Below are 11448 nucleotides of genomic sequence, written 5' to 3' on the forward strand. Positions count from 1 at the left end.
AGTGAAGTAAACCAGCAGTGAGCTACTTTTTATTTTTTGTATTTCATTAAATTTTTTTTTTATATTTCAAATGTGTAGATTGTACAGCCTGCTGTCAGGATGAAGGACATGTAATAATGTGCCACGCTGCACCGTGGATTTTTAATTTTCAAAATCCATTTTTTTAATTGATTCACAAGATGTGCACAAAATATCAACTGTTATGTCACAGAAGCTTCTGTTCCCTTCATGCCTGTGTGTATCCATAGACTCGTTCCTTTTTTGACGAAGGAAGTAAGACCCACCCTTGTTTGTTCTGTTGCAAAGGGTGGTTGAACTGTCCTGTGAGTTCAGTGTTGACATAAAGTGGACTCATACATCACACCATACTCCTCCTGGGTAACACTGTCACTTTTTAATGGTCAGTGAGCCCTAAGACATTTGATTCTCACCTTAACAATCCATGTGTTTTGTACCATGCAGGGACATTCCAGTGAAAGGTTTTGACACATTGACTCTTTTGTTTTTCCCTGTTTTCCCACTGGAAAGCAGTGGTGACATTAAAACAAAACATAAAGCATTTGGATATGGGTAGGAAGTCAAAAAGTGTAGTGGAAAAGTGGAATTTTCAATTCCTCGCACATCTCCCCCTTATACTGATAACAAACTCGTGCATACTTAGCATTCTCTTGGCCAGCTTCATGATAGTTGCCTGGAATTTCTTTCCAAATTCCTTTAGGTGGTTCCCTCATGTGGTCAGCATACTCCAGTTCAACCTAACCGTCTCAGTTTGGGTTAAGTTAGACAATTATGGAGGCCAGATCATCTGATGCAGCACTGTCACTGACATTAGTCTAATAGCCTGTACATGGTTAAGTGTATTTTGTCATGTTAAAATTGTGTTTTTTAAATGTACCCTTAGGTGGTGATTTGTTGAAAAATCTAACTCAGAGCTATTACTGATTTGGGTCGGAAGCATTTAATACTAATGCTGTTTTTGAACTCCAATCCAGAGAAAACATTATTTAGCCTGATGTTACTGATGGTCTGACTAAAGGTTGAAGAAAGTTTGTACATAAGGCAAATAAGAATTTACTTTCATTGTATGATAAGGACAGAATGCTTTATAAAGGTAGGGTATAGATGATATGACTGAAACTGTTTTTTAACACTTTGCTTAATTTCTTGTTTTCCTGGTATTTCAAGGGAACGAGGTTATCATGTATGTAAATGTAATGATGCTCAGCCAACAGACTGGACACTCCAGCTGGAACTAAACCCTGTGTGTGTGTGTGTGTGTGTGTGTGTGTGTGTGTGTGTGTGGGTGGTAGAGCTGGAATGTAATACACAACAAAATAAACAGACGGCGGCTCATTGGCTAAGCTACATGGCAGAATTCTTTCTGTGGGCTGACAAAGATATTTTAAGGTTGTGGGGCTACATTAATTATCTTTTAATTAAATTTGTAAATAAAAACATGTAGTCATGCACTTCTATCAGCAGTGCAACTGAGTTAAAAAAACAAACAATTCTCTAGAGACATTTTGAAAAGTGTAGTTTATGTTTTCCTGCTTGGTATATTAATCTATTTTCCTTTATTTGCTATTTAAGAAAGGCAGGAGCTTATATTTTAGACCTTCAGGTCCTTATTTGTCTAAGGAACTATTTTTACTAGTGTAACAGAATCGGCTGGTTTCCTGTGTCAATCTCGTAGGCGTTTTAATGTGTTATTTACAATGGGCAGGGTCATAACACCCTGACCCTTTCCTTTAACTTACATTTACACTCTTTGCTAAGTTTAATTACATGTGATCATAATGTAGCAGTATTGAATAATAGAATAAACAGAATATTACATACCAGCTGAATGTGCATGTCGTCTACCAAGGTCAGTTGATTGATCCCTAGCTCCTCCTGTCCATGTGTTGAACTATCCTTGGGCATTTTACTGAATCCCCAGTTGCCCTCCATGAATCCATCGGAGTGTCTTTGAATGTTAGGCAAAGTGCTTAGGTAGAGTTAAAGGCATTGCATGATTGTGTATTACTGGTTGAATGAGACGCCTAGGTATGTTATAGATTCCAGTCCATTGCATTTACTGTATATTGTTTCAATGGCTTATAATGTTGAATGGTGCATTGACCAGGTGTAACCAACAGAGGGTGCCACTTTCACATGAATGGAAAATGGAATGGTTCATGATTTTTGTCACCTGATGGCAGCACTGCACTCTTAATGGTTGGTATTGATGTGAATTGGAGGCATTCAGTTGGTCTGCAAATTCAAACTTTTTATTCTCTACTCCAATTTAAAAAAACAAACAAACTTTAATATACACCTGATAATTTTAATATAACATGGACTCCAGTTTCTTCCTAAAGCCTGTTAATTTCTCATTGTTATTCTTATTGTTATTAACCTCAATGTCCCTCTTTGTTGTTCTACTCAGATGCTACAGGATTGTGCCAAAGCCCGCAGGGAAGTGGAGCTTCACTGGAGGGCATCACCTTGTGACCACATTGTGCGTATCATCGATGTTTATGAGAACCTCTATCAGGGCAAAAAGTGTCTGCTTATCGTTATGGAATGGTGAGTATAAAGTTTTGGGGTGCGCCCCCCCCCCCCCCCCCCCCCCACCCACACACACACACACACACACACACACACACACACACACACTGAAAATGTGCAATTGGGTCTATAAGTAATTAGACAGTGACACAGGCTTTACAGATTTGACTCTGTACACTGTCCAAGTAGATTTTGAATCAGTCAGAATTGTTCCACTGACAGTTTGATACACAGCAATTTGTATACATTATCAAAAAAGTCAGACTCAATGAACAAACTAGTAAAATTCTGAATTTGAGGTTCATTGTAATTAATTGGATTTTAGTAATGCTTTTTCTCGTTCTTTAAGTTTAGAACTCATGGCCATGACTAAATGCTATGTTTCCCTTCAGATTCTTTCCCAAGCCTTTACTGCTGCCACATTCAGTTGATCCTTGTGTGTCTGCCTTCAGTTTTGTTTATAGTAGCTAAATATCCCATTTCTCTGTCGTCACTGTCCTTTTAAAAATGTACTGTTGCAAAATTACTTGCCTGAGTTCTTTTGCACAAACTGTTTCTCAGTTGTATCATTTTATATTAAAATAAATCTGCTCAGATTTAAGTTAAGACATAGAGTCACCACCATGCTACTGTGGCACCCAAATGTGTGACCATTTGCCCAAATTGAGTCATGCAAGAAAAAAATGACCCCACGTATCGTAGCAAATCTACAGCAGAAACTCTTGGGAGGAAAATAGTGTTGCAACGTCCCAGTGAAAGTTAGGACCTCTGCATGATTGAAATGCTTTGGCTTTACCTTAAGAGAACAGTGCATAAACACAATACCCACAAACCTCAATGAACTGAAGCAACCTTGTAAAGACGTTCCTCAACAACAATGTGTTCCTCAATATCATACTGAATTGTTTTCTGTAAGACTGGAGTCATGCAGAAAATTATGTTATTACTGCTAAAGATGCAAGCATGATGCCAGCTAAGATTAGATGAGCGTCATTGTATGCACAAGTGTACAAGAAACTGTTGAACTTGGTGCACACAGACAAACAAACAGGTATTGATGGGTTTTACTGTAGCTTTTCAGAAGACTGCAACAGGGCAGTAATTCGATTTGAATTTGATAGTGCTCTGGCTAAGAGCTGGAAAACGTGTTAACTCTCTGGATACTTTTTTTTTGGTGGGGGGGGCTTCCCCTTCAGAGTCAAAATCAAAATCGTCAGGTGGAAGAACCCATGCATTTCCCAGTCGACTTGCTTCCCCCTCGACCTGCCCGACCATGCAGAATGAGCATCTAACCACTTGACATAGTCATACATTCTCTGCATATTACTTTGAATAAGGATCTTTGGTGCTGGCTAGCTAGCTAGCTGCATGCAGACCAGTAGGCAAGCATATTTACCACTTTCACTGATCATGGAAGAAAGGTAACTTCCTGATGCACTCTGAATGCACTTACCTTTTTCTGAAGAACAATTAGATCATAACCTAAAAGACTGAACTGTGAAGAAAAAACAATATACAGTGGGGCAAAAAAGTATTTAGTCAGCCACCGATTGTGCAAGTTCCCCCACTTAAAATGATGACAGAGGTCAGTAATTTGCACCAGAGGTACACTTCAACCGTGAGAGACAGAATGTGGAAAAAAAAATCCATGAATTCACATGGTAGGATTTGTAAAGAATTTATTCGTAAATCAGGGTGGAAAATAAGTATTTGGTCACCTCAAACAAGGAAAATCTCTGGCTCTCACAGACCTGTAACGTCTTCTGTAAGAAGCTTTTCTGTCCCCCACTCGTTACCTGTATGAATGGCACCTGTTTGAACTCATCATCTGTATAAAAGACACCTGTCCACAGCCTCAAACAGTCAGACTCCAAACTCCGCCATGGCCAAGACCAAAGAGCTTTCGAAGGACACCAGGAAAAGTATTGTAGACCTGCACCAGACTGGGAAGAGTGAATCTACAATAGGCAAGCAGCTTCGTGTGAAAAAATCAACTGTGGGAGCAATCATCAGAAAATGGAAGACATACAAGACCACTGATAATCTCCCTCGATCTGGGGCTCCACGCAAGATCTCATCCCGTGGGGTCAAAATGATCATGAGAACGGTGAGCAAAGATCCCAGAACCAAACGGGGGGACCTGGTGAATGACCTGCAGAGAACTGGGACCAAAGTAACAAAGGTCACCATCAGTAACACACTACAACGGCAGGGAATCAAATCCCGCAGTGCCAGACGTGTTCCGCTGCTGAAGCCAGTGCATGTCCAGGCCCATCTGAGGTTTGCCAGAGAGCACATGGATGATACAGCAGAGGATTGGGAGAATGTCATGTGGTCAGATGAAACCAAAGTAGAACTTTTTGGTATAAACTCAACTCGTCGTGTTTGGAGGACAAAGAATACTGAGTTGCATCCCAAGAACACCATACCTACTGTGAAGCATGGGGGTGGAAACATCATGCTATGGGGCTGTTTTTCTGCCAAGGGGACAGGACGACTGATCCGTGTTAAGGACAGAATGAATGGGGCCATGTATCGTGAGATTTTGAGCCAAAACCTCCTTCCATCAGTGAGAACTTTGAAGATGAAACGAGGCTGGGTCTTCCAACATGACAATGATCCAAAACACACCGCCCGGGCAACAAAGGAGTGGCTCCGTAAGAAGCATTTGAAAGTACTGGAGTGGCCTAGCCAGTCTCCAGACCTCAACCCCATAGAAAATCTGTGGCGGGAGTTGAAAGTCCGTGTTGCTCGGCGACAGCCCCAAAACATCACTGCTCTCGAGAAGATCTGCATGGAGGAATGGGCCAAAATACCAGCTACTGTGTGTGCAAACCTGGTAAAGACCTATAGTAAACGTTTGACCTCTGTTATTGCCAACAAAGGTTATGTTACAAAGTATTGAGTTGTATTTTTGTTATTGACCAAATACTTATTTTCCACCCTGATTTACGAATAAATTCTTTACAAATCCTACCATGTGGATTCATGGATTTTTTTTTTTTTCCACATTCTGTCTCTCACAGTTGAAGTGTACCTCTGGTGCAAATTACTGACCTCTGTCATCATTTTAGGTGGGGGAACTTGCACAATCGGTGGCTGACTAAATACTTTTTTGCCCCACTGTAAGCTAGGGGTGGGCAATATAAACGATATACGATAGAAACTATATAAATTTGGCCAACGATAGAGATTTTGACTATACCGCGATAGCGCGTGTTGATGATGTCATCAAGCTGCACCTGTTTTGGTTGAAAGCATCGCAGCAGCTACAACCATTATCATCTGCAAATTATGCCGGGTGACAGTCATAGCAAAGTGATGAAGCACTTTTGAAATATGGGGAAAGCCAAAAACTGCGCTTCCTCAACTTCCGTAACATTGATTCATTAATGTTGAATTTTCTCGCAGCTGTTCTTTCCCATGTTGTTGCAGTATATTAATAACTAACCTCGTATTGTGGATGAATAATCTCAGTTGTTCTCCTGACTGAAGTTTGCCCCGTGTATAGCATCCTGCTATGCGATTGCATTTGTCCCTAACCACCAGAATCCCTCACGTTAACTTTTATCGAGTGGGGGAAAAAAAGTTGGCGTTCATCCTCCAGCTTCACTGTGCTAATGTTATGCTAACATAGCTGTGTCGCTAGCAATCACGTAGCACAACATTATATACCAGGTAGTCCAGCTTCAGTAACCCTGCAAACACCACTGCTGTTTAGTTTTCTGTCTTCATTTATGTTGGAAGTGGTAGCAGAGCTGTACCTTTTTAATTAGTTTCAAAAATCTCTCAGTCAGAACATGGTCTGTCAGGTTTAGGTGGAAACTAGCGAGCTAACTTCCTGTTAACTTGTAACTCCGTTAAATTTAATAAATATTGTTTTCATGGATGCCTGGATGTTAAACTTAATTGTTACACCTGTTAAAGCAGCAACGCTGATGATTTTATTAAAGATGAAAGAATTTAGACCGTTTTTAACTTTCAGTGTTCATTTGACTTTGGGATCTGAAGGGACGGAGTTTTGGACCCAGATTACTCCGCGAAGCTCCTCACTACGGCAGCCGCAATGTTCTGACAATCCATCAAGCTGTGCAGCTTACCAAAGTTGTACTAAAACATTTTTTTAACAGATTTCTGCACGCCAAAATCGGTTCGAGGTCAGTAAGCACAACCAGAATTCATACATAAGGCACACTCTTGATTTTTGAGAAAATTAAAGGATTTTAAGTGTGCCTTATAGTGTGGAAAATACGTTATACAGAAGAAAAGAATATATCGTGATATATATCGTTACCGCACATGCTTCAAATTATCGCCCGGCCCTAATGTAAGCACAAATCAAGCTCAAAGTTTGGAGGAACTTCTAGTATTTAAGTAGAGTATTGTATTGAATGCAAAAGGGCTGACCCAGACCTGGACACAGTCGGTGGCTGCCATTGTGCTCAAATGCAAAACTGAGGATTAGGTAGAGATAAATTAAACTTAATACTTTATTACTTATGGATTACATTTTTCATTAATGATACTTTCTTCTTTATTATGTCTTCATTAAAAAACGCTTAAATGGCGGGGGGAAATATAAACTTTTCAGAAGGTTGTAAGCAAGCTTAAATTAGAGTGATAACAATGTGTTCGATATGTAACAGGATTGACAGGATTTGTTGGGAACAATCAAAGTGTTGGTGAGCAGCTTGTTTTCTTTAATCCTAAACGTAAATTTATCTTTGTTTTAAAATACATAAGCCCACTCATCTTTAAGTATTTCTCGTCTATGGGCTATTATGCCAAACCATAAATCGAGTGAAATTTTCATTTGTTATATAGTTTTCAGTTTCTAGAATTGGTAAGGTAGGTAAGGTAAGATTACCTAGAACAAAGGTGAAGTGATACTCATCTCGACCTCTCTGTTGCTCTAAGCAAATTTCTGCCAGGTTAGTTATTGTAAATCACTTGTGTACAACCTTTGAAATGACCCATTTCTTCTAAATGACATTGGTACAATTTCCTTGCTTTTGTAGTTCCACTTGAAGCATTTTAAACCACCCTTCCCCCATCCCCCACTACCAACTTCAAACACGTGCACTCATTAGGTTTGCGGTTTCAATTTGTAGTCGTCGGCGTTAGTGGACCGATCTGCTTACACACTGACATGCGAAAAAATGGCGCCGCTGATGACTCATTTCCTTGAGAAAATGTGCTAGGCATGAAACGCCAATGAAGTTTTCTGATGAAGCTAAAATGATTCCTAGAAAATCACCTGTGGACAGAGAGAAACATAGTCAGGCATTTCTCTTTTCTAGATACGCTGAGTAACTGAGTCAGTGTGATGACCTACATTTTTGTTTTCTCCCGTGTTGTGTAAAAACCCAACATGTGAATATGTCAGGTCCGCAACATAATTTTGGAAATTCGGTGCTGGTCATCTCTCCTGCATGACAAACTGGAAGCGGAAGTCTGTCTGGGACTGCTGGATAAACATGTTATTTGTACAACCTTCAGCACAAACTTGGTGGTTTGAACCGTATGGCATTGTGGTTATGGGATTTCTTTAATTTCAGAGTGCTAACCACAGTTGCTACTACCACTCCTGATTGATAGAAACTTTGTTCTTAGTATTACACTCTGTTATTAGAGTTTTAGATCCTTAGAGCAAATACAAACTTGCCTTTATGATATATTCATTGAGAAAATCAGCTTTAAAAATCCAGTTTTATAACACTGTACCCTCCACATGTACATGTGAAAGACTGTAGCTTAACAAGTGTGTTACAGTTTGCTGCTGTTATGGTGTAAAATGTGTGCAATTCCTCTGAGCTTTTGAAAATATTAAAAGAAGTGTGAATTCTCAGCAGAACAGATGCTTCAATAGATTCATTTACATTGATGAACCCTACTGCTTGCAGTGCAAAAGTATAAGATAAGTTTGAATAATGGCTGGATCACCTCAGAACTGGCAGTTTAACATGTTGATCTCTCACACTTTTTTTTTTTTTTAATCAAAATGAGTTCAATCAAACTGCTGCCCATTTTTCAGTATGCAAAATGTGAATGATTAATTTAAAGAAGTTCGAAGTGTGCTGTGGTTTAGAAGCCCTGTCCCGTGGCGTCCCCGGATCTTGCTTGCTTGCTATACATACGCACACTGCCATATACCATTAGACACACTCGGATACAAAATTGACGTTGATGATTCTACCTGAAACTCTCACAGTCATACCGTGTGCAATGAGATTAAATGAAACTTAACATCAAGCATGCTAAGTGCGAGTTTCTCATACTCATTTAAATTCAGGCTAACATTCATTAGTTTACCAGTGGTCAGCATCTGCTTACATCGACCTTTTCTTCAAGTCTTTTCACATGCATATGTCTGCGCCTCATTGGTAATACATAGTGTGGGGTGTTCCTGTGTGTTATCATAATGTGATGAGGGGCCATGGATGTGTAAGCAGTATTTTACTAAATCTGACTACAGTATAAATATAGATACTTTCAAGATGGTTCATACATAAAAGTACTCTGCATAACACGTTTTTGGAACGAAAGGGGGCATTTAAAGACCTAGTTTATCAGCTACGTTGAACACATTAACATTCTTTTTAGAGCAGTCTTTAACATTTGCGCAACACAGGGAAGCAGAAGATCAATCAACCAGCAATCTGTCTGTTAGTCATACTAGAAGTGTGTAAAAGACCATAGCAACCTACTTCTGTCTTTCACAGACTCTAGCTGGACCTAGTAGATTGCCAGTAAAATAGTAGTAATTTTTATCGTAAATTTACTTGAACTAACTTAAAAAAAAAAACCATGCAAATTTGAATTGTTGCCATGCACACTTTGTGGTATACAAGATGAACTAGTTACATTCATGGAAGAAGGAAGTAACTGTAAGATTTAAATACCTTACAGATGGCGGATTAGATTAGTTTGCAAAAGGTGTGAGAAAAAGTCATTTTATTGGTTTCGCACACTTTTGTTGGTCAACCAACAGACCGCAGACCACCTCTACAAGGCAGAGGAAGAGAGCATCCTCTTTGCTTTGAAACGGCTTGAATGGTGTGCTGTATTTCCTACAACTAGGGCACACACCAAACCCCACATCCTGACAGCTATTTTAGCTTTTGTGCTACCCCCCCCCCCCCCCCCCCCCCCACACACACACACACACACACACGTTTCAGAGGACATGTGTTTTAATGTGTTTTCGCACTGCAGTTAATTTACCAGAGTTTTTCTCTCATTTTAATTTTGTCCCAGTGAGAGCAATTTCCTCTGTCTCTATTGGTATCATTGCAACAAGCCACCATAATTGTTTGTTTGGACATCTGGTAGGGTATCACGCTGTACATGCAATAACCTGGAATCAAACATAGAAGACTGTAAAGCACGTGTATTTACTGACATAAGGCTTTTTTTCTCTTTTTTTCTTTTTTAGCATGGATGGTGGCGAGCTTTTTAATCGAATCCAGTCCAGAGGAGACCAGGCCTTCACAGAGAGGGGTAATAAACCTATATTGCCCTAAAAATCCCAGCATTTCTTACTATGCTTTATGATGTGATTATGTAGAAGATTTGATTAATCATAAAGACATATGCACTCTGATACCAGCTAAATACATTCAGTCTCCATTTGTGACACTTGACATTTGCTGACACAGTCACTTAAAATCTGTTAAAAAACTGAACTGTCTCATCACTTCAGAGGCTTCTCACATCATGAAGAGCATAGGTGAGGCTATACAATTTCTACACGCAATCAACATCGCCCACAGAGATGTCAAGGTACGTGCTCTTTGCATTGCCTTATCATACTTATTCATAAGAAATAAACTTTTCTTTAAACTGAGGATGACTTAAAGTTACTAATGTTGTAATCTTATCTTTATGCTGGATTCCTGAATACTCCCTGCAGCCAGAGAATTTACTGTATTCCTCAAAGAGACCCCGTGCCCTGCTCAAGCTCACAGACTTTGGTTTTGCCAAGGAGACCACCTCACTTAACTCTTTAGCTACTCCTTGCTACACGCCCTACTATGTTGGTAAGAACCTGTTTGTGTTTATTACTACATTACAGCTGCTCTCATTGATAACTAGTTAAAAACATCCCTCTCTTGCCTTTTCCTTCTTTTCTTCCTTATGGCATACAGCTCCAGAGGTTCTCGGCCCAGAGAAATATGACAAGTCATGTGACATGTGGTCGTTGGGTGTCATTATGTATATCTTGTAAGTTCTTGTTTTTTTTCCTCCCTCTAATCCTTTTGTTATAGATGTCACATTCAATACGGAAGCATATAATGATGTTTTACACCTTCCACAGGCTGTGTGGATATCCTCCGTTTTATTCTAACCATGGTCTAGCCATCTCTCCTGGGATGAAGAAGAGGATCAGAAATGGTCAATATGAGTTTCCCAACCCTGAATGGTGTGATGTATCAGAGGAAGGTAAGATCATAAAAATAGACTTTGTTAATGCAATGTTGAAACGAATTTTTTTTAAACTTTATATTGACTTGTAATATTTCCTCTACCAGTCAAAGGTTTGGACACACCATATCATTAAATGGTTTTTCTTTATTTTCATGACTATTTACATTGTAGAATCTGACTGAAAGTATCAAAACTATGAATGAATACATATGGAATTCTGTAGTGAACACAAAAATGTGAAATAACTCAAAACATGTTTTATATTTTACATTATTGAAAATATGCACCCTTCGCTTTGATTACTGCTTTGCACACCTCTTGGCATTCTCTCGATGAGCTTCATGAGGTCGTCGCCTGAAATGGTTTTCCAACAGTCTTGAAGGAGTTCCCAGATATGCTGAGCACTTGTTGGCCTTTTTCCCTTCACTTTGTGGTCCATCTTATCCCAAACCATCTCAATTGGGTTTAGGT

General features: G+C 39.4%; 1 protein-coding gene across 1 annotated transcript in view; it reads left to right on the plus strand.

Annotated features, from left to right (window-relative positions):
• Positions 1-11448, plus strand: part of mapkapk2a (MAPK activated protein kinase 2a) — a 36687-nt gene that overhangs the window by 17821 nt on the left and 7418 nt on the right. Inside the window, exons 2-7 of the mRNA XM_085273673.1 lie at positions 2429-2568; positions 9986-10050; positions 10253-10332; positions 10463-10589; positions 10698-10773; positions 10868-10992. Coding sequence (XP_085129799.1) covers positions 2429-2568; positions 9986-10050; positions 10253-10332; positions 10463-10589; positions 10698-10773; positions 10868-10992 — 613 coding nt within the window. The remainder of the gene's footprint in view (positions 1-2428; positions 2569-9985; positions 10051-10252; positions 10333-10462; positions 10590-10697; positions 10774-10867; positions 10993-11448) is intronic.

Source organism: Mchenga conophoros, linkage group LG5, assembly GCF_057382185.1.
Source record: "Mchenga conophoros isolate Kocher_MC1m ecotype Shallow Benthic linkage group LG5, M_conophoros_male_GT1.1, whole genome shotgun sequence".
Lineage (NCBI taxonomy): Eukaryota > Metazoa > Chordata > Actinopteri > Cichliformes > Cichlidae > Mchenga > Mchenga conophoros.